This window comes from Nicotiana sylvestris, chromosome 1 (assembly GCF_000393655.2).
Source record: "Nicotiana sylvestris chromosome 1, ASM39365v2, whole genome shotgun sequence".
Taxonomy (NCBI): Eukaryota; Viridiplantae; Streptophyta; class Magnoliopsida; order Solanales; family Solanaceae; genus Nicotiana; species Nicotiana sylvestris.
The window spans coordinates 38,654,253-38,676,961 of record NC_091057.1 but is presented as its reverse complement, the minus strand read 5'-3'; the positions used below and the strand labels follow the sequence as shown (position 1 = coordinate 38,676,961).

Sequence of the window (22,709 nt, the reverse complement as noted above, 5' to 3'; positions counted from 1 at the left end):
ATCATGTCCATCCTGAATATTGGATATCAAGAACTCACTGGCCACCTACAGGGTTGACTGAATTGGTTGGACGAGCGATTTCCCACATGGGAGACCTAGGATCAATTCTCCTCACGAGCAGCTTCCTCAATCACAGCTCGTCGCACTGGACTTGCCTAGTACGGTTTACAACTCAGGTGTGAATTGCAAGCTATTGCACAGTGAGTAGGTTACCCAATGCGTACCCAAAGGGTAGCGGCTGGGGATATTCCTGAAAACTTTTCACAAAAAAAAAAAAAAAACTCACTGGCCTGAGTAATTTAGATTTACATTGAGTATACCTACTAAGGGAGTAAGACGCTCCATATAGGAAGGTCAAGATAAAAATAAAAAAAATTTGAAAGAACTTTAGGGGTAGTGGGATTAGGGGATGTTTAGTGCCAGCCCAATCTCCCCAAATTAAAGCCGTAATTGTTTCATGAATCCATATGAAACTTTTTTCATCTTTATAAATTGCTAATTAGATCAGAAATTTCTGATTAGATCGATAATGATTATTCTCATTAGTACAACAGAAGAACCTTTAGCTGGACAAAGATGGATTAAACGTTAGATGGTTTTGATTTTTACTGGCACAACATGATCCTTTGTTTTAGTAAAAGTATATTTGATATATGTATAGAAATGAGACAAGATCGAATGTGGTTACTTGATTTAGTTAACCACAATGATTATGCTGGTTAGTCGATACCAGCAAGAGAAAATTATAATAAATCATTATAGTCGATAACAGAAATTATCCTTTTCCTCGTTTAAACTTTGATGCTTTCCAACTTCTGTACTACATTTACCAATTGTTTACCCATATTTTGCTTTTAGTTGCTTAATTAACACTAATCTTTCTATTCTATGAAAAAAAATAAGTTTATCTAGGATCAAAAATGGGAAAAGAAGGAAAAACACGGAGGATATCCTAAATGTCAACTGCCTTTCCCCGTACAATGGTCCTTCTCTTTAACAAAAAAATTTAAAAATAAAAAGGACGTTATGTTACTTAACTATCTCCCATTGCCATGTCCCTGAGCTTTGGTCTATTGGTAAGAGTTGAGTGATGTATAAGTTAGACGCACATCACCGCTTCGAATCCTGATGCGATCAAATGTTTGGTATTTAAGTAGGAAAGAGTAGAGTTTCGAATAGCATATCCTCGATCCGCGCGAATTTCTCATTTATATAAAGAAAATTTCCCTTTCCCTTGAGGCCCAATTTATCTACTTGGACTTTGATGGTACAATACCAGGCTGCAAAGTGATTTCCATTAGGTTGGAAAAAGAAAAGTAAAGGCTCCTTAAGTACATTGGACTTGCCTCTCCTTTTATTAATGAGTTTGTGTGTAAAGTTGTCTCCGCGTGACCTATAGTTCACGGTAGGGGTGTTCATGGTTCGGTTTGGATCAATTTTTCCCTAAAAAGAAACCAAACCAAGTAAGTCGGGTTTTCAAATATTAGAACCAAACCAAACCAATTAAGTCGATTTTTTCTTGATTCGGCTTATGTCGGTTTTTCAATTTTTTCGGTTATTTATCGGTTTTTTCTTTAATATAAGACATACACTACCAAACACATATTTCGGCGACCACATTTTCAACGTAACACTATCAAATCAATTGCCCTTTGAGAAATCTATTATTTACCAAGATATATTGATGATAATTGAATCAAATAGTGATGAATAATTTAAGGACTCAATTAAAAATATATTATTTTTAACATGAAATAGATTCTTACACTTAACAAAAGAAAATTACCAATCAAACTAGAATGTAAAGGCTTTACATGTACTAAAAGTGCAAACGATTAACATTTACTATAAAATTTTTGAAATTTTGTATAAAAGTATACATATATATAGGTGTAATAATAAATTTAAAATAGTTACTCCTATATTCGGTTTGGTTCGATTTTTTTTTTACTAAAACCAAAACCAAACCAAATTTAATCGGTTTTTAAATTTGAAAACCAAAACTAAACCAAACCAAAAAGTGTCGGGTTTTTTGGTCGGTTTGGTTTGTTTTTCGGTTTGGTTCGGATTTTCGGATTTTTATGAACACCCCTAGTTCACGGGTTCAAGCCGTGAAATTAGCCACTGATGCTTGCATCAGAATAGACTGCTTACATCACACCCCCTTGGATAAGCGGAATGCGTTGTGCACCATGCTGTTTTTTTTCTTTTTCCAAAAACTATTTGCAGCTAGAATATGCAAAATAAGCAAACAATCAGTGCTGTTGGTGGAGCTTCAGCTTATCAGGTTATGGTATGCTACAAAAGTAAGATGAGTGACATTGGAATCTTTAGGAGAATAAGCTCCTAATCTAAAAATACATCAAGTACATTCACAATAGAATATTTTCTGTCTCATCTATGATCTAACATTCTAAAATAGATCATATACTCTATTAACAACAAAGCAAGTTCTCATATTTCATATAACTCCTCCTCCACCCTATTTTATCTGGGGAATAAAAGAAGCTTACATTGTCATCAATTATAGTTCTTGAGCAAACACATAAAAATTATGTCACTACAGAGCATACACTCTAATCTTAGGCAGTGGTGTCCGTTTGGAAAGTGTATCGAGCCTCAGAGAAATGTGACTTCACTAGTTCAAGAGCCTTACCCCGGTGAGAAATCTTATTCTTTTCTTCCTTGGGCATCTCAGCATAACTGCAAGAACAGTTCTATCAGTTAGTACTCTTCATGTCAAGAGGTTCGATAGGCAAATATTAAGAGGACAGGAGATTTACGTCTGGTCATAGCCATGAGGTTGAAATATTGGATCCCATCCGAAATCATTGGGTCCCCTCGCTGGAACTATCCTGCCCTGAAGAGCCATGTTCGCAATGTTAGTGCTATTGTTTGCATAGTTCAATAAAGAAATATTAAAAGAAAATCTATCAAGTTTCGCAAGTTCTTCATTTTAGGATAGTATCCACACTGATTATCTTTACAAGTATGTTAAACGAACTTTCCACCCTTTCTTCTGTTTCTGAGTCTTCTTTCAGTTCTTAGTAAGAATGGGCGAGGGTATTCTGCCTAAATAGTAGACACAGGTAATAAATAAGTACCATCGTAAGAAGCCAAATAGGAACTACTTTTCCATTTTCTTTTCATATAAGTACACAAACAACCAGCATTCTGGTACTTAATTTTGAAAAAAATATTAACCAGCAGTCTTGATATTACTTTAGCAAAATATTCACGCAATACCCACCGAGGATCATTCTAGTTTGAAACATAAGACTCATCAGCAGAAAGATTAATGGAAATAATGGAAATACGAAGTCTAAAGGAAATATTCAAGGACTACAGAAGCAAACGCTTACCATAGTTTTTCCAACAAAAGTCAATGGTTCTGTATTTGGCCCAAGAGCGAGAGAAAAGACACACGTGGCATATGCTGTTTTATCCTCATAAGCCATCAGCAAGTTGTTGAGGCCTATAAGATGTCAGAAAATAAAATAAAAACTAAATTTAAACCAAAACAACAGTGATTTCACAGAAATGGAGGACATCAATTCCAAGTAATGCTGCTTGGTGGGCCGGGCCTGAATCGGACCGGACCGGGCCCACGGTCCTAACGGACCTGGTGGGCCGGTCCTGGTGGTCCTGAGAAGCCCATGACGGGCCGGTCTTCATACATTAGCCCACGAGCCCGGGACCGTTTAGCCCGGGACCATCAGCCGGGCTTGGGCCGGTCCTGGCGGGCCTAACGGGCCCAACGGCTTTTATTTATTTTTTTTTTTAAAAAAATTGTTTTTAAAATTCTCCAACGGCCATATTTAAAATCTAGCCGTTTTGGCTGACAATTTGACCGTTTTTAAGTTTAGAAAATGCCCATTTGGCCCCCAAACTTTATATAATTACAATTTTCCCCATTTCTCAACTATAAATACCCCCTCATTCTTTCATTTTTATTCATCAATATCTCTCAATCTCTCTCAATCTCTCTACTACAATTACTTAATTTATTGTTGAAATTTCGCGAAAAATTGTGAAGTTGTTGAATTGAAGTTTTCAAGTGTTCAACGATTTTCAATTTTCAAGAAGTTGTTCGGCAATCCGGTAAACTCGTTTCAACTCTTACGTTTTAAGAATATATTTTTGTGTGGTTTAGTTTGCATAATTATAATTAATATGGCATTTACTTTGAAAAAAATGTTTGGTAAAGGAAAAGATAAAACCGGTGAAAGTAGTGGCCAACCAACTACCCTTCCCCCGGCTCCCCGACCTAGAAAAGATAAGCAAGTTGAAAGTAGTCGCCAACCTAGACGTCCTCCTCCTTCCGTAATTCTTGATAGTGATCACCCTTGTTTTCAATTTACCGATAGTGAATTTTATCATAATGTTGCACCAGGTGATAGATTAGATGATGAAATTATGAATGCTCTTTATCCTAATGAAACCATCTTAGAAAATAATGAGGAAAATGAGGATGATGATGAAACTCAAGCACCGGATTTAGATGATACACCTACTAGTCCTCTTAATAACCCAACTGATGCACCGGCCGACCCACCTGTAGAAACTCCTACTTTTAATAGAGAACCTGCTAAACGCCTAGAAACATCATTAGTTTGGAATTTTTTTACTCAAGTAAGAGAACAAAATAAGGCTAAGTGTAAAACTTGTGGGAAATTAATGTCGCATAAATATACTGGAGACCGTAGCGGCACGGGTAGTTTGACTAGGCACATAAAAACACACCCTAGAGATAAGGCTAGATTTTTACAAATGAAAGCGCAGCTAGAGGGGACAAGTGTAGATTCTGCGGTTAACCCTAGTACAGGTTCAAATCTAGTTCAACCAGGAATTAACACTGTCACCGGAGGTATTTTATATTACGATCCAAATAGAGATCGTGAAGAATTAGCAAAGATGATTACTGTTATGTGCTTACCTTATACTTTTGCTTCTAATCCTAATTGGGTTCATTATATTAGAAGAGTTTTTAATCCTACTTATAAAGGTTGGCCTCGCGCAACAGTTAAGAGTGATATTTATAAATTCAAACATGAATATGAACAATATTTGCGGTATTTATTTACTCATATACCTAATCGGATTTCTATTACTACTGATATTGGTAGAAGTGGTAATGATTGTGATTATCTAACTGTTACAAGTCATTGGATAGATGAGGAATGGACAATGCAAAAACGCATAATTGCGTATAGAATAATTAATTCACGTCACACAGGTAAGTTTATAGCTAACACTGTTGCAGATATTTGTAGATATTTTTGCTTTAGCGATAAAATAATGGCAATTTCTATGGATAATGCTTCTAGTAACACTAGTGCTATAGGCATGCTTACAACAACACTAAATCCTGCATTTACTAATATTTTCCATGTTAGATGTATTTGTCATATTTATCATTTAATTGTCGGTGATGGTATGCGAATTTTAAACATAGAAATTGAAAAGGTTAGAATGGCTCTTAATTGGCTTTTTTATTCAAACCGTAGAAGTAAACTTAGAGAGTATTTTAAAAAATGTGATGAATATGGCCTTAGAGAAAGAAAGGTTCCTAAACCTTGCCCGACTAGATGGAATTGTATGTACGAAAGTTTAGTAGTTGCATATGAATATAGAAACCCAATTAATGCAACGTTTAATTCTCGGGTAGGTGGTGAGGATGATGATGAAATGCTTACTACTCAAGATTGGACGAATGTTAAAATTCTTTTAGATTTTTTAGAACATTTTCAAATTGCTACAAATGCATTTTCTGGGCAATATTATCCTACTATTTCAAACTGTTTAGTTTATATTGCAGCACTATCTGATTTGTTTGTTGAATTTGGTGAGGGTGGGGACATTTATGAACTTGCTATAAATGAAATGAAACAAAAGTTTAAAAAATATTTTTTTCCTATCCCTCCTATTTATGGTCTTGCTGCAATGTTAAATCCTACAATGAAATTGGGAGGTCCTCATTTTTGGTATTCAAATATTTATAAGGCTTTAGATCTTTCAAATGAGGAAGTTGCTACACTTGCAGATGCAAAAGCCTCAATTAAAATTAATGCTCAAACAGTTTATAATGCTTATCAACTTGCCTTAGAGCATGCTAGGCCAACTATTCCAACCCCTACTTCGTCTAGCTCACAATCGTCTAAAAGAGCTGCGGGCTTAAAAGCTCTTAAATCTTGGACGGAGTTCAGGGGTTCTCAAGGTGATAATTATGATGAAACTTCACATCTAAATGAGCTTCAAGTTTATTTGTCTCAGGGACTTGAAAAGGAGAATCCAGACGGCTCTTTTGATCTTTTGGAATGGTGGAAGGCAAGGGAAAAACATTTTCCGGTTCTTGCAAGGATGGCTCGGGATATTTTATCAATTCAAGCTTCAACTGTTGCATTAGAGAGCGCTTTCAGTCAAGCAAGACTGGAAATAGGTGATCATAGAGCGTCAATGAGGGAGAGCTTGGAAAAATCTGTACTGTTTAGAGATTGGATCCGCTCGGAAAGAAGGAACTTTGGAATTGCAGAATCACAACCGGCGATAGATGAAGCTTATGAAGAAATGATGGCGGAAATTGCGGAGGATGCTGCTTCGCCCGGAAGTGGTGATGAACAAGCTTCTTTTCCACCACCACCAACGCAACCTCCTCCGAACCTTGAAAGATTTATGAAATTTGTTAGAGATACAATGTAGATTATGGTGTACCTTGTACTTTGGCATATCTTCTTTTAGTTTTTTCCCTTTTAATGGTGGTATTAGTACCTTGTTGTGCTCATTCCATTGGGGGAGGAAGACTAAGAAAGATATGCCATTTTTGGTAATAAAAATTATAAGACATGCCCTTGAATATCTTTTTGCAATATTTTTTGGGTCTTTAACTTGCAATTATTTATAAGCTATAATATATACACATAACATACAATATATACCATAAGAAAATATATAAGGTAATATATACACATAACATACAATATATACCACAAGAAAATATATAAGGTAATATATACACATAGCATACAATATATACTACAAGAAAATATATAAGGTATATACTACAAGAAAATATATAAGGTAATATATATACATAACATACAATATATACTACAAGAAAATCTATATATATATATACATAACATACTATATATAATATACTATACTAGTATACTATAGAAGTCTTCAAAACAAGATTTTTCAAAATTCAAAATGAGGGCCCCACCTCCAATGACCACCAACGGCCATATTGCACAAATAGCCATTTATTTTCAATTTACAAAAATGATTTGATTTCTATGTATTGAAGCACTTTAATAATTTGATTTCTACATATATATTATTTATATAGCCATGATATGATTTACAAGAAATTGCCTTAAAAAAACGGAAATCAAAAAGCCCGTTAGGCCCGCTAGGCCCACGAGCCCGGCCCGTTTAGCACAGGACCATATGGGCTTAGGCCCGTCATGGGCTGGTTCCACCCGTTGAGCCCACGAAGCCCGGGACCGCTAGAGACCGAGACCGCCAGGCCCGGCCCGTTAAGCCCGGCCCGTTTGGCCCATTTAGGCCCGGGCCCGGCCCAAGGTACAACATTAATTCCAAGGCAATGATACATGAGAACAAGCAAGCTAAGCGATTACCTTCGTGACCAATCTTTTGCAGAAACCACTTGCTGCACAACGTAAGTTGGCACGCAATCCCCAGAATAAAGCAAGAATTACAAAGTATATTATGTCAAGGCAAAAGACAATAGTTAGCTAACACTGGCAAATAACAGCATATACAAGAATTACAAAAAACTATTTGACATGTCCATGACAAGGGAATTACAGAACATTCTATCAAAATTAAAGATTGCATATGATTCAAGAAGGTAAATCAATTCTTTGGACATAATTCCAAATATCTTACAAGTTCACACATTAATTTCCAATTTCCTCTCCATTTTAGCCGTCATACTTTGACTGGTCAAAGGAATTAATGTAAGGTTGTAACTTTTATTGTGTGTTAATAAAGATCCTGCAAAGTCCACTGACTGGCAACTGTAACAACTATATTTTCCTCTTCACAAGTGTGCAGTGCAAGTTCACCCAACAAGCATTCTTTTCAAAGGTGAGAAAAAGACACATCACTATTTGTGGTAACTTTTGGTTGACAAAATTTCACTTTTCAGTTTGTTAAGGAACTGATGAAGCAAATCCGTGTTTCTACGGTCAGCTAATGAAAAAACGAAAATGTCATGTCTTCTCTAGCTTCATGCACGAAAATTAGACCAATCTATGGTAACATGAAGCATGCTGAGTAAGATTCTAGTATCGAGCAAGCAGATTGTCCTAGGGAAAGAAAAGCCTTTACATTTTTACATTGGAGCAACAATCTCTAGGAACCTATTTCAAGTAGTAGGTATTTGGTGGAATAGTCGGGACGCATTGAAGCTATCCCAGACACCACCATTATCCAAAACAAATCTCTAGAAACCTATTTCATAAAAATGGATACAATTTTACTAGCTTAGGATGCCTTCATTAAAATAAAAATAAAAACTAGCTTAGGCTGCATGTTCAACTTTTCAAGAGGTTCTAGAAAGGAAATTAGATGTTCTGTCTTTACTCCAGGATCTAAAGGGTGAACTTCATGCTTGCAAAAGACTCCAATGATTAAGAATAAGCCCCCAGAGATTCCCACTAGCTGAAAGTTTTTAAACACACTTCCACCATCAACATTAGCTCCAATCTCCCCCCCCCCCCCCACAACCCCAACCCCAAACACCCAAAATCTCATCACCCCCCACAAGAAAGGAAAAAGGAATACAGAAAGTTGAAGATACAACTAGTTGATCAATTAATATGAAAAATTTAAATAACAACAAAGTTGCAAAAAAGGTTCTCTACTGCAAATTAACCAAAAGGTAGAGAGAATTCCTAGAAACATTCTATGTTTGAGATGCATAAGAGCAGAACTTCCTTCAAAGGGAATGCATAAGTTCCCAAGGTGTGGTTCATCAGCATGCTGTTATGCTCTTTTTGTTGAAACATGAAAGCTTCATTGAATGTTGCCTATATTCATGTAAAGCTTTCGTTCTGAAAAGTAGATACCTTGTGCCGCATCCCTTGAATTTTACTATTGATATAAGTTACTTATCTTATTACCACATACTCTAACATGATCTAGAAAATAGTTTTGCTGAGTGAACACGGAAATATTGTTACAGAAAACAATTTACAACACATCAAACACATCTCAATAGTATACTGTAGGGTTTGGGACATCGGGAAGGTGCTTTGTGATAATATTGAGTATTAAAGGAGGAAACAGTTATATGTTGGTTGAAGCAAGTGGAAATAAGAGTTAATAATTGCAAAGAAGAATGACTCACGCACATCAATGTAAGTCAATTTTCCCCATCTGGTGTATAAATATTATCAGCATCCGAACAGTAAAAGATGTTACCAAGAAAACATTTTTTGTAAAAATACTTTAAACCGTGCCAAACAACTCGTAATTCTGATAACATTAAAACTTCATACACCATATGCCTCAAGCAAGTATGCAGCTTGAGCTGAAACAACTAATCACATTTAGTAATCCAATATTTCACACTCATTGAAGTGTATTAGTTTAGTTCAGATGCGAACATAAACAAATTGAGAACATACTTCATATTGGGGAAATGCACAATGGTTTATAACATTGTTCTGAAGTGCAATTAGCAGAATTACAAAATAAGAATATTGCTTGAGAATCATCATTAACAATCATAACAGATAGTATAGGCAGCATATAAAGGATAAGAAGACAACATTTAACTCGAGCAAAATGATAAAAGAGGAGAAGAACTTACATGTAAGGCCCTGCAAAAACAATTACAGCATCTTAATTCATTGGCATCAACTCTAATAAGCACATATACAAATATTGAAGCATATACGTGTCTGATTGTTGAGTACCTGGGAGACCCTTAAGGGCGTTGAAACAGAGACAAGTATCCTCAACTAGCACTGGTCCATTCACCTAACCAATTTTTATAATTCGATTAGTTTCCCAAACATACTCAACCAATAAATTTAAAAGCTCTCTCATAGATAATGCAATGAAAATTAGAAGAGGATAATTATAAAGTGACAAGAAGTGTTATATCCCAATCTGTGGTGGCTCATTTAATTAGAACCAAATGGGTCAGTCTTTCACTTGTCTCATATTAACATATCAAGACATTGCAAATGTTTGGGTCAAAATGAATGTGAAATACCATAAGAGTTCAATAATACAATAGTACCTTGGTCTAAAGCAAACGCAGGAAGAATATGATGACAAAGTGACTCAGAATTTGACCCACGGAAACCAGCATTTATTGAATAACCTTTAGAGTGGACTACTAATAGCAATGTTCTTTAAAAGTGAAAAGCACAAAAAAGCTACAAGGTCCAAGAGGCTTGTAGCAAAAAGCGAGCGAAGCACACAATTTATGAAAAATCAATAGGTACCAATCACATATGAATTTTAGTACTGTAATAAGCAAAATTTTAATGAAAATAATCAAACTGTAATTAAAATAAGTCATTTCAGCATCCAATACACTATGATGCCGACATTAGTCCAACTCCTCAAAGTTGAGATTCGAAGAATGGTCTGCTTCATTATTTGTTGAAGCATACATTTCTCTGAAGCGCATGGACAGCTTTTAACATGACTATTAGTGATAGGTTAAAAGGATTGTTGGAATAGATATGCTAGAGGATTAACATTATATGCAAGATAAGCACTTGAAGTACTAAACTGGATGAGTGTTACATTGGTAAACTCCGATTCAACTAGAGTCTAATAAAGGGGGAATTGGCCCCTACATATACATACAAAGATAGTAAAAACACACGCAAGTTTGTATATATGCAATAAGGATTTAAGTTATATGTACTGATAGTGCAATAAATTTTGTACACTGTCATTGTAATTTAACTTATTATAACATGTTACTTTCCATTTATTAAAGATTATCATTCAATGTTATTTAATAGAGTTACCTGCAATTGCATTTTAATTGACATGATGTTCAAATATCTTTACATTGTCACTGCACAGAAGTTAAACAAATGCAATAAAGGGAGGGTGCATTACCTCTTTGGCAGCAATTCTTGCCTTTTCTTTGGAGATATCTTCAGGCTCACCTTGAAGCTCTGGCACTAAGATAAAATTTTGACATAAAGGAGTTCATTTTTTTAAACAAAAGATTGAAATTAAACACAAGTTACTATATAATAAAAAATTAGTGTGGACTCACAGTCAAGCTTAAGGGACTGAAAGGGAATAGACTGGCCAAGAATTGCCCTAACTTCCTCCAACTTCTTAGCGTTTCCGGTAACAAATGTCACCGGCCGCGGCAACACCACCCCTGATCCCACTGTCCTCGCCGCCGCCGCCGCCATTGTCCTTTTATCACCGGAAAATTTGCACGTTCACGGAGTAGATTTATGGCCTTTGGGTTTTAGGAGTGAAAGCTTAAAGTGCGCAACTCAATTAAAAATAATAAGTACTCTTTTTTTTTGCATAATTAAAGTAGCGGAAAAAGTCTTATATTTGATCTTTATACTCTGTTTAACCCAAAAACTAATTTTAATTCCATTCTTCTATTCTCTTTTGCTTATTACTCCCGCTCCAAAATAAGTGATTTTTGGCTATTTTCACACAAATTAAAAAATTTACATTTTAACATTAATTAGCAATGAAATTGACAATATTAACCTTTACTATCTCTTCACATAAACACTCCTAACACATACTCCAACACTATTTACTCCAAAGGCAATGTAGGAAAAAATATTTAATTTATTCTTGAAATCTGGAAAAATCACTTATTTTGGATCACAAAAAGGGCCAAAAAATCACTTATTTTGGACCGGAGGGAGTACTAGTTTTAGATTACGCGTGCACCCAACTCAATTAGTATAAACTTTTTAAAAATCATATAAATATTATATTAAAAATTTATATTTGAGTTATAAAATATATAATCTAATAAAGTGAAGAGTGTTGAATTAATTAATGAATAGCAATTTAATAAATTTGACTCTTAATATTATATTATAACTGATCTCTTATTTTTTAAATTTTTTACGCCGCTGATTCTCTTCTCAAGGGCACAAGTTATGTACCCTATTATGTCAATTTAAAAAATAATTTTTGATGAATTATTAAAAGAATCGAATTAGATTATTTTGCTAATTAATTAATTCAAAGACTTAATTATTTGTCACACAGTAAAATACTTTACTCTCTTGTTGATTTGAATTGTTAATGCTAGCTCATGCCAGATTTCAAATATTCAGTAATTATTGTTTTTCCAATCATATTCTAATTTTAATTGGTAAATCAATGATCACTATTTTACTTTTGAATTTGTGTGTTAAAGAATAGTTAGTGTTATTAACATTTCTCAACCACTACTCTCTCTCTATTTTCTTAGTTATTTGTTCGATTTATTGAGCGTTGTTTTCAAATACTATAATACAAAAATCGATAAAGATCATTTTAAAATTCACAAATTCTCAATCTATTTCTTTTACCTACGTGGAGTCTCTTATTAGTTGAACTGGTAGTGTATTAAGGTCGTACAAAGTCTACTAAAACTACTCACTCAACCCATCAGCCTGTTAGAAAAGTAGAAGAAATTTTTAACATTATCAGTTTGCATAAAAATGCATCTTAATTACTAAGTATAAAATAAGAGAATCCAGATAAGTAATTTTCACCAAATAATGTTTTATAACCAAGCAAGCCTCAAAGGGAAGATGACTTACTTTTTTTCCGGCTAATTTTTCATAAAGAAATAAAACTATACAAAAATAAGTGATAAAATTTAGGACTACTTTTTCTTTTTCTATATAAAATGAACTCGTTCAAGCATCACTAAACGTAACGTGGTGTTGAAACACTGAATCTTCATAAATTTTAGATAAATTAATATTTAAAGTTTTGAAATTAATTGTGAATTTTTAAGTTTTCAAGAACTTAACCTTATATAATCGAAATTTTATTTATTATAGAAAGAAATTTGTTAGCTGGTAAAAGAAAGTTACAAAGAAAGAAATTTTGATATATAAACTAATGATGTATAACATATTTAAAATGTCATTAGTATCTTATAATTCACGATAAGATATTTCTGTTGAGGATTTTAAGATGGAAAAGTTTTAAAAAGAGGGTGAATGGGAAATGAAGGGAAAATAAAATTTTTGAGTAAAATTTTAAGTTTCCCTCTCTTGAAACATTGCCCCATATTGGAAGAGGAAAAAGATTTTGGTGGGTATATATACAATTGCTATTCTTGTAGCTCTTAAAGAGTTAAGAAGAAGGCAAGCTTAGCGCCGCCGTAGTCGCCATTCGCTCGGCTCGGCTTCGGCTTCGGCTTCGGCTTCGGCTGCAGCTTTGGCTTTGGTCAAATGATTAATTGATTAATTTTTTGGACCAAATTTATTTGTTAATAGTAAATATTATTGTAATATTATCCGTGTTTGTAACGGATATGTTCCAATCCGTAGATTTGTTCCAGCAGGCTAATGCGTCTCCCACCATTGCCAAATGCTTGCTCCATAATAGCAAGTGATTGCTCCATTAGTTAGCAGCCTGGTGCTCCGTCCACCATGGCCAAGTGCTCCACTAAATGAGTGGCAGCGGGTCCGTGTTTAGCAGCTAACTGCACTATAAATAGATGGTGCAAGCAGCTTGTTGAAGACAAAGAAAGAAATCGTTCCTCTTCAGTTTACACAACTACTGATATCCTCTTCAGTAAGAACTCAACATCGGCTATAAATTGCATTCCTTCCTCTGAGAATTTCCATTCGACTTCTGAGTTCTCCTCCTTTGTTGTGCATTATTTTAAAACTACAAACAAAGCAACCGTAAGTGTAATTTGCTACCGAACTTTGTGTTCGTTGAAACACTGGGGTTTGAAGTACCGCTACATCAGTGTGTAATTCGTTCTATCCTGGGAGGAAATAATCCATAATCTTGGGTACTAGGAGGAGATTAAATTCCTTAAGGAAATACTGTGAATTTAGTGTACTCGAATTAATTACTATTTCGTTTATATTTACGTTTATACGCTAACTTTATTTTCTCCAGAATTATAATTTACAAATACAACAAGTAAGAAGATACCAGAAACCAACAAGCTTAAGGAATTTAATCCATTTCTATATTTGTGTTATACTTACTGCTCTAGAGACTAAAACCTTTGTGGTTTTGTCTACTCCCGTATTGGAGATTAAAGCCTTCGTGGCGGTTTGTTGGAGATTAAAATCTACGTGATTTTTTTCCTCCAAGTTTAAACGTTTGTTTGTGTCATTCTTTTACAGAAAAAATGGCAAATGACAACGAAAACCGAGCTGTTCCGATGATGACTGTCAACGCATCAACAAGCCGAACACCGGCGTTGGCACCGACAGAAAAACCCGGAAAATTTTCCGGGATTGATTTCAAGCGCTGGCAGCATAAGATGTTCTTCTATTTGACTACGTTATGTCTACAGAAGTTCATCGAGGAAGATGTTCCTGATCTGCCTGATGAAATTCCAGAGAATGAACACTTTCTCGTGATTGAGGCGTGGAAGCATTCTGACTTTTTGTGCAAGAATTATATTCTTAGCGGGCTGGAGGATAATCTATATAACGTCTACAGTAATGTAGAAACGTCAAAAGAACTGTGGACTGCGCTTGAAAAGAAATACAAAACCGAAGATGCTGGGATGAAGAAATTTGTTGCCGCAAAATTTTTGGACTACAAAATAGTAGATAGCAAGTCTGTTATTACCCAAGTCCAGGAATTGCAAGTGATTATTCATGATCTACTTGCTGAAGGTATATATAAAATGAATACTGATATTGAAAGTAAAAATTTTAGTATTTTTACTAACGGAATTTTCATTGAAGGTCTTGTCATCAATAAAGCATTCCAAGTTGTAGCAATTATTGAGAAGCTGCCTCCTTTGTGGAAGGATTTCAAGAACTACTTGAAACACAAACGAAAGGAGATGTCCCTTGAAGATCTCATTGTTCGGTTGAGAATCGAAGAGGACAACAAAACAGCTGAAAAGAAAGGCCGTGGAAATTCAACAATAATGAGAGCAAATATTGTTGAAGCTACTTCTCAAATTAAGAGAAAGAGGAAGCAGGCTTCTGGGCCAAGAAATAACCCAAGCAAGAAGCGGTTCAGTGGAAATTGCTACAACTGTGGAAAAGCTGGACACAGATCTGTAGAGTGTCGTACTCCAAAGAAAGACAAGAAGAAGGGTCAAGCAAACATGGTTGAAAAGCACGAAGATATTGATGACTTGTGTGCTATTCTTTCTGAATGCAACCTGGTAGGAAATCCTAAGGAGTGGTGGATTGATTCTGGAGCCACTCGCCATGTTTGTGCTGTGAGGTTTTCTACCTATGTTTCTGCTGGACCCGAAGAGACGCTTTCTATGGGAAATGTTGCTACAGCAAAAATTGAAGGATATGGGAAGATATTTCTCAAGATGACTTCTGGCAAGGTCATGACTTTGAACAACGTCCTTTATGTTCCCGAAATTAGGAAAAACTTAGTCTCTACTGGACTTCTTGTAAAGCACGGTTTCAAGTGTGCTTTTGTATCTGACAAGGTGGTTATAAGTAAGAATGAAATGTTTGTAGGAAAAGGTTATTTTACTGAGAGTCTTTTCAAGTTGAATGTAATAGTTGTCGAAACTAATAATAAAACTTCAGCTTCTTCTTACTTACTTGAGTCAAATAATTTATGGCATGTACGTTTGGGTCATGTTAATTATAAAACCTTGCGGAAAATGATTAACTTGGAAGTATTGCCTAAGTTTGAATGCGAAAAATCAAAATGTCAAATATGTGTGGAATCTAAGTATGTTAAACATCCTTATAAGTTGGTTGAAAGGAATTCAAATCCTTTAGACTTAATTCACACAGATATTTGCGACATGAAGTCAATACCATCTCGCGGTGGAAAGAAGTCTTTCATAACTTTTATTGATGACAGTACTCGATATTGCTATGTTTACTTACTTAATAGTAAAGATGAAGCAACAGACGCATTCAGGCAATATAAAAATGAAGTTGAAACACAACTTAACAAGAAAGTCAAAATGATAAGAAGTGATAGGGGTGGTGAATATAAATCTCTTTTTGAAGAAATATGTCTAGAATATGGAATTATTCATCAAACAACAGCCCCTTACACGCCCCAATCCAATGGGATTGCGGAAAGAAAGAATCGTTCATTAAAGGAGATGATGAACGTATTGTTGATAAGTTCTGGTTTGCCACCGAACTTGTGGGGGGAAGCCGTTCTTGCGGCTAACCGGATACTAAATGGAGTACCCCATAGCAAAACACAATTCATTCCATATGAAAAATAGAAAGGAAGGAAGCCCAACTTGAATTATTTGAAAGTGTGGGGGTGTTTGGCAAAAGTGCAAGTTCCTAAACCCAAAAGGGTAAGAATAGGACCAAAAACAGTTGATTGTGTTTTCATAGGATATGCGACCAATAGTAAAGCATATAGATTTCTGGTTCATAAATCAGAAAATCCCGACATTGATAATAATACGGTTATAGATTCAAATAATGTTGAGTTCTTTGAAAATATATATCCGTATAAAAAGGAATGTGAATCGATTGGTAAAGGATCTAAACGACCTCGGAAAGAAACAAAAGAAAGTACATTTAATCAGGAGGATCCAAGACGTAGTAAACGTCAAAGAACGTCTACTTCGTTTGGACCAGATTTTGTGACTTTCTTATTGGAAAATGAGCCTCGAACATTTAAAGAAGCTATGTCTTCTTCGAAATCATTGTTCTGGAAAGAGGCAATCAATAGTGAAATAGAATCCATATTGAACAACCATTCATGGGAATTGGTTGATCTTCCTCCTGGAAATAAACCTTTGGGTTGTAAATGAATTTTTAAAAGAAAAATGAAAGATGATGGCACTATTGATAAATTTAAGGCAAGACTTGTTGTCAAAGGGTATAGACAATGAGAAGGTCTTGACTACTTTGATACATATTTTCCAGTGACGAGGATTACATTCATACGAATGCTAGTAGCTTTAGCTGCAGTTTATGGTCTTAAAATTCATCAAATGGACGTAAAGACAGCCTTCTTAAATGGATATTTGGAGGAAGAAATCTACATGGAACAATCTGAAGGGTTTGTGGTTCCAGGTAAAGAAAATAAGGTATGTAGACTTGTTAAGTCCCTTTACGGACTAAAACAAGCACCCAAACAATGGCATGCGAAATTTGACCAAACAATGTTGTCAAATGGTTTTAAGATAAATGAATGTGATAAATGTGTGTACATTAAAAATGTTCCAAATCACATAGTCATTGTTTGCCTATATGTGGATGATATGCTGATAATGAGTAATAACATTGCCAACATAAATGCTACTAAGCGTATGCTAACTAGCAAGTTTGATATGAAGGACTTGGGAATTGCGGATTTAATTCTGGGGATTAAGATCCAAAAGACTCCTCAAGGTCTGGCATTGTCACAATCTCATTATATTAAGACAGTACTTGAAAAATTCAAGCACTTAGGCTTTAAAGTTGCAAAGACTCCAATTGACGTGAATCTTGCATTAGCAAAGAACAAAGGCCAAAGCATATCACAATTGGATTATGCTCGTGTGTTGGGATGCTTAATGTACATCATGAATTGTACACGACCAGATATAGCTTGTGCTATAAGTAAACTGAGTCGATACACGAGCAATCCAGGTCAATCTCATTGGATGGCAATGAAACGAGTTTTGGGATATTTAGGACATACCCAAAACGTTGATTTGCACTACAATAAATATCCTGCAGTGATTGAAGGATATTGTGATGCAAATTGGATCACCGGTTCAACTGATTCGAAGTCCACAAGTGGATATGTATTCACTATTGGTGGAGGAGCGGTATCTTGGAAGTTGTCCAAACAAACTTGTATTGCCCGCTCTACAATGGAGGCTGAGTTCATAGCCTTAGATAAAGCCGGTGAAGAAGTTGAATGGCTCCAGAATTTCTTGGAAGACATTCCATTTTGGCCCAAACCGTTGGCACCAATATGCATACATTGTGATAGCCAAGTGGCAATTGGAAGGGCTGGGAGCGTTATGTATAACGGTAAATCTTGTCATATACGACGAAGACATAAAACCGTTAGGCAACTACTCTCTAGAGGAATTATCACGATTGACTATGTAAGGTCCAGTGATAATGTGTCGGATCCACTTACAAAAGGTCTAACTAGAGAGGTAGTTGAGAAATCATCGAGGGGAATGAGAATATGGCCTAGAACAAGTCATTGTGGCGGTAACTCTACCTAGAAGACTGGAGATCCCAAGATCTAGGTTCAAGGAGATCAAACAAAGTCATTAATGACGGTTCAACATTGTCAACAAAAATTTTGGTCCATTCTCGTGATGAGACAATGTTTAGAACCAAGGATAAAGCACTAAGGCTTTTTAATGATTTCTAAATTTGATATGGGGTATATCAAATAGTGTATCTACGGGATGACACGATTAGAAATTACCTATGTAAGTGTGAAGTGTTAGTCGCTTCAAGGAGAATTTTGCAAGGTCAATTCTCTACGCACTAATGAAACTAGGTCGTGTTCATGGCTGAAACGAACACAACAATGAGAACCAAAGACGGTTAAGGGATGATTGTGTGACTTATGGTTGTCTAGGTATACACTAAAGTTCGACGGTTCAAAGATATCAAATCTACCAATTGACCGAGTATATCCAACATAAGTTCACTACGGAAAGTTCAAAGGGAAACCTACTTATCCAGATGCAATTAATCCTTGTTTGCAAATCACACAAGTTTTTCATGCATACTTCCATGATATAGTCATTCCCCATTCATGTGGGGGATTTTTGAGGATTTTAAGATGGAAAAGTCTTAAAAATAGGGTGAATGGGAAATGGAGGGAAAATAAAATTTTTGAGTAAAATTTTAAGTTTCCCTCTCTTGAAACAGTGTCCCATATTGGAAGAGGAGCAAGATTTTGGTGGGTATATATACAATTGCTCTTCTTGTAGCTATTAAAGAGTTAAGAAGAATGCAAGCCTCTTTCCATCATCGTCATCGCTCGCTCAGCTCGGCTACGGCTACGGCTACGACTTCGGCTTCAGATTTGGATTTGGATTTGGATTTGGTCAAATGATCGATTGGTTGATTAATTTTTTGGACCAAATTTATTTGTTAATAGTAAATATTAATGTAATATTATCTATGTTTGTAACGGATATGTTCCAATCCGCGGATTTGTTCCAGCAGGCTAATGCGTCTCCTACCATTGCCAAATGCTTTCTCCATAATAGCAAGTGATTGCTCCATTAGTTAGCAACCTAGTGCTCCGTCTACCATGGCCAAGTGCTCCACTAAATGAGTGGCAACGGGTCCGTGTTTAGCAGCTAACTGTACTATAAATAGATGGTGCAAGCAGCTTGTTGAAGACATAGAAAGAAATCCTTCCTCTTCAGTTTACACAACTACTGATATCCTCTTCAGTAAGAACTCAACATCGGCTATAAATTGCATTCCTTGCTCTCAGAATTTCCATTCGACTTTTGAGTTCTCCTTTTTTGTTGTGCATTGTTTTAAAACTACAAACAAAGCAACCACAAGTGTGATTTGCTACCGAACTTTGTGTTCGCTGAAACACTAGGGTTTGAAGTACCGCTACACCCGTGTGTAATTCGTTCTATCCTGGGAGGAAATAATCCATAACCTTGGGTACTAGGAGGGGATTAAATTCCTTAAGAAAACACTGTGAATTCAGTGGGCTCGAATTAATTACTGTTTCATTTATATTTATGTTTATACGTTAACTTTCTTTTCTCCAGAATTATAATTTACAAATACAGCAAGTAAAAAGATACCAGAAACCAACAATTTCATGGCAATTTTCGGAAGATCAAATTATTAAGAATACTTAGAGAAGGTCAAGTTTTGAGAGTTTGTGTAAAGAACAAAAATATTAGTTATTTACTCCTTGACAAATTAGATCTAAAGGAAAAATAAAGAACACATATACACTTTATCTTAGAATATGTACATTGTCACTTATCCATTTTTAGGAGTTCTAGGACGAAAGTCTTCATTTTCAAATTACTAAATGACGAGTCCAATGAATATAAGATTTTGCTACTTGTACTTTATCAAATTCTAGTATAGTTTATGATATCGTCCCACAGAGATTGGATAATCTAGCTACAAACTTATAATATTCTTACTATTATTTGAGAGAATCAGATTGATGAAGTTTTGTTTGTTGAAAATTTAAATTGCTTAAATTGAAACAAAATAACTTTCGGAAGATTTATATTTAAAAAGAGTTGGGAATCATTGAATTCACTCGATAGCGTGATAATAATAAAATCTTAGCTTCTACATGTATTTCTCTTAGGAATAACTGTTTATTGCTAATACAGTTATATTTTGCTCACTAAGAAATAATCAATTAATAACACTCCGCGAGGTTATGTAAATCATGTGATATATGACTCGTGATGATTAAACTGAAATAATTTTCTTGCTTGAATTGTGCTAAAAGATAGCAAAAACCTCTTGCGATTAATTTTTACTAAAAACCAATAATCTTGCCAACTACAACTCCTCCGTGAGAATTAGAATGGAAGTAAGCAAGATTACAGACTTGGAATGATAGCTTAAAAAGAATTACTCTCACTCTATTATTTTACCCAATAATTATCGTATATTAATTTTGCTTCGTGAGAATTACAAAATTGACATACAACTAACTTTGGAGAATAAATAGATAGAAGTGATAATAATTAATTAAAACTAATATTCCAGCACAATATAGAAATATAATTAGAAAGTTTCAGGTCAAGCATGTAGTAAAATTGAGATTAATATTATAACGCTATCGAGCTTCATCAACTATCCCAACAAAAGAGATTACTCCATTATGGAATATTTAAATCTCACAAAGAAAGATATTCTTAAAATACTATCAACACTCTTAGAAAATTCAAAGGCTACAAGATAAAATAAAATAGATGAAGAGAGAAGTAAAGACCAAAGCTAGAGAAAATTAGGTACGTATGATCTCTCCTCTTTCAACACAAACATCCTATTTATAGAAATCAAATCTCATAAGGTGCCACGATGCCTCGTGGTTCTTTTGCCATGATGCGTCGTGCTTCTATTGCTATGATGCGTCATGCTTCTATTGTCATGCTTCTATTGCCATGATGCCTCGTTCTTCTCTTTCTATTCCTTTATTTGTTTTATCATGATAAGTAAAAAAATAAAGTTTCACATAAAATTCAAAACCTATAAGTTTTTCAAGTCGCCAAATCTATACCATGTTTCTGCTTCTGCTTTTGTTTGCCAAAAACTTTCAACTTCTCTTTTGATGAACTTTTTGAGATTGATAACATTATAATTACAATTTCGAGTTTCTCAAATTTTGTCTATAGGCTTGCCCTTCATATCAGTCTCCACTAATGTAGAATCAACACTAATTTCTAAAATTATTTTAGGACTTTTTCCGGCTTGTAATGATAGGCTTAATGCTGGTAAGGTAAAAGGATATATTTGTAGTGACTTTGTTCCATCCATCTTTATTATGAGAGCCGATTATTTTATCAAAGTAACTATGTACAACTCAACACAAGAAAATAACTCTAGAGATTGGGCTAAAGGTCCCGGTCTCCAATTTCATAATTAACATCACTTAATTCATCATTTCTCTCAATAGATTTCTTAAATTCAAGTTTATTGAACCAATAATTTATTTTACAGGTATATACACCTTGTTTTCCTCTTTTTTTTAAAGAGTAAAATAGAACATTTACTCCATAAGTATTCCTTCATCGTTTGCTTTAATAATCATTTTTGCTCAACTATAGCCGGAAGGAGTAGTATCAATCTTTTTGTAAGGTAAACCAATATGGTGCATCAATAAAAGTTGGTTTATCCCTCTTTTTTTTTCTTTCTTTTTTTTGGGGGGAGGGGCAGGGGGGCTCAAAGTTGGGTGCTAAAAGGTAAAATATAAATATTTGTGGTTAAAAATAGATAGGCTAAAAAAGGTGTCAAAGAAAGCCTAATTTCATTCTAAAAATAGTGTTGTCTAGAATTTCGCCTTGATAGACATTTGGGGCAAATTCTAGTAGAATTTTATTGATTCTACCTGTTGAGATCATAATGCTTCTCAATTCCAACACTTTCTCAAATTTGGAGATACTCGTTCTTTCCTTCACAAAAATAAAATCACAAACTTGGAAGTTATATGGCATAAATGAAAAAAATTATGTTTGAAAAATATGTAAACTTTTACTTTGAAACATTAATATTGTACAAGAACAACAATTAAGAATAAAATAAAAGATGGATATATATATATATATATATATATATATATATATATATATATATATATATATATATATGGGAGAAGAAAGAAAAAACTTGAAAGAGTGTGTGACAACATATATTTTTATATGTAATAGACTGACTAATTTAAGACCTTATCAGTCATTTGGTTCTGGTTTAAATATAAACCAACAAATTACCGGTGCCAATATTTTGAATTGATTCATTAAATGGTTAATCAACCAGTTACTTAGGCATACCGATCACCATGAAGTTACTCCTGCACAGGTGACTTTGTTGTTGTAGAGGCCTTCATGAGAT

At 34.7% G+C, this 22,709-nt stretch overlaps 2 protein-coding genes across 2 annotated transcripts; one reads left to right on the top strand and one right to left on the bottom strand.

Moving 5' to 3' along the window:
* The first annotated feature begins 56 nt into the window (after nucleotides 1-56).
* On the top strand, nucleotides 57-6,738 carry LOC138869984 (uncharacterized). Its single transcript, XM_070147471.1, has 2 exons — nucleotides 57-176; nucleotides 6,274-6,738. The coding sequence occupies exons 1-2, from the start codon at nucleotides 87-89 to the stop codon at nucleotides 6,697-6,699; spliced, it is 516 nt and encodes a 171-aa protein (XP_070003572.1). The 5' UTR covers nucleotides 57-86; the 3' UTR covers nucleotides 6,700-6,738.
* Nucleotides 2,297-11,546, bottom strand: LOC104226098 (inosine triphosphate pyrophosphatase). Its single transcript, XM_070147467.1, has 8 exons — nucleotides 11,279-11,546; nucleotides 11,116-11,180; nucleotides 9,948-10,011; nucleotides 9,842-9,851; nucleotides 7,641-7,672; nucleotides 3,363-3,475; nucleotides 2,784-2,860; nucleotides 2,297-2,703 (listed from the first exon to the last, which is right to left on the bottom strand). The coding sequence occupies exons 1-8, from the start codon at nucleotides 11,421-11,423 to the stop codon at nucleotides 2,583-2,585; spliced, it is 627 nt and encodes a 208-aa protein (XP_070003568.1). The 5' UTR covers nucleotides 11,424-11,546; the 3' UTR covers nucleotides 2,297-2,582.
* Nucleotides 11,547-22,709: the final 11,163 nt, after the last annotated feature.

Coding starts and splice junctions, on each gene's coding strand:
- LOC138869984 (XM_070147471.1), top strand. CDS start 87: ATGGGAGACCTAGGATCAATTCTCCTCACGAGCAGCTTCCTCAATCAC. Junction 177..6,273: donor TAGTACGGTTTACAACTCAG/GTGTGAATTGCA, acceptor TATTTGTCTCAG/GGACTTGAAAAGGAGAATCC.
- LOC104226098 (XM_070147467.1), bottom strand. CDS start 11,423: ATGGCGGCGGCGGCGGCGAGGACAGTGGGATCAGGGGTGGTGTTGCCG. Junction 10,012..11,115: donor CAAGAATTGCTGCCAAAGAG/GTAATGCACCCT, acceptor AAAATTGGTTAG/GTGAATGGACCAGTGCTAGT. Junction 3,476..7,640: donor GCAAAAGATTGGTCACGAAG/GTAATCGCTTAG, acceptor GACATCTTATAG/GCCTCAACAACTTGCTGATG.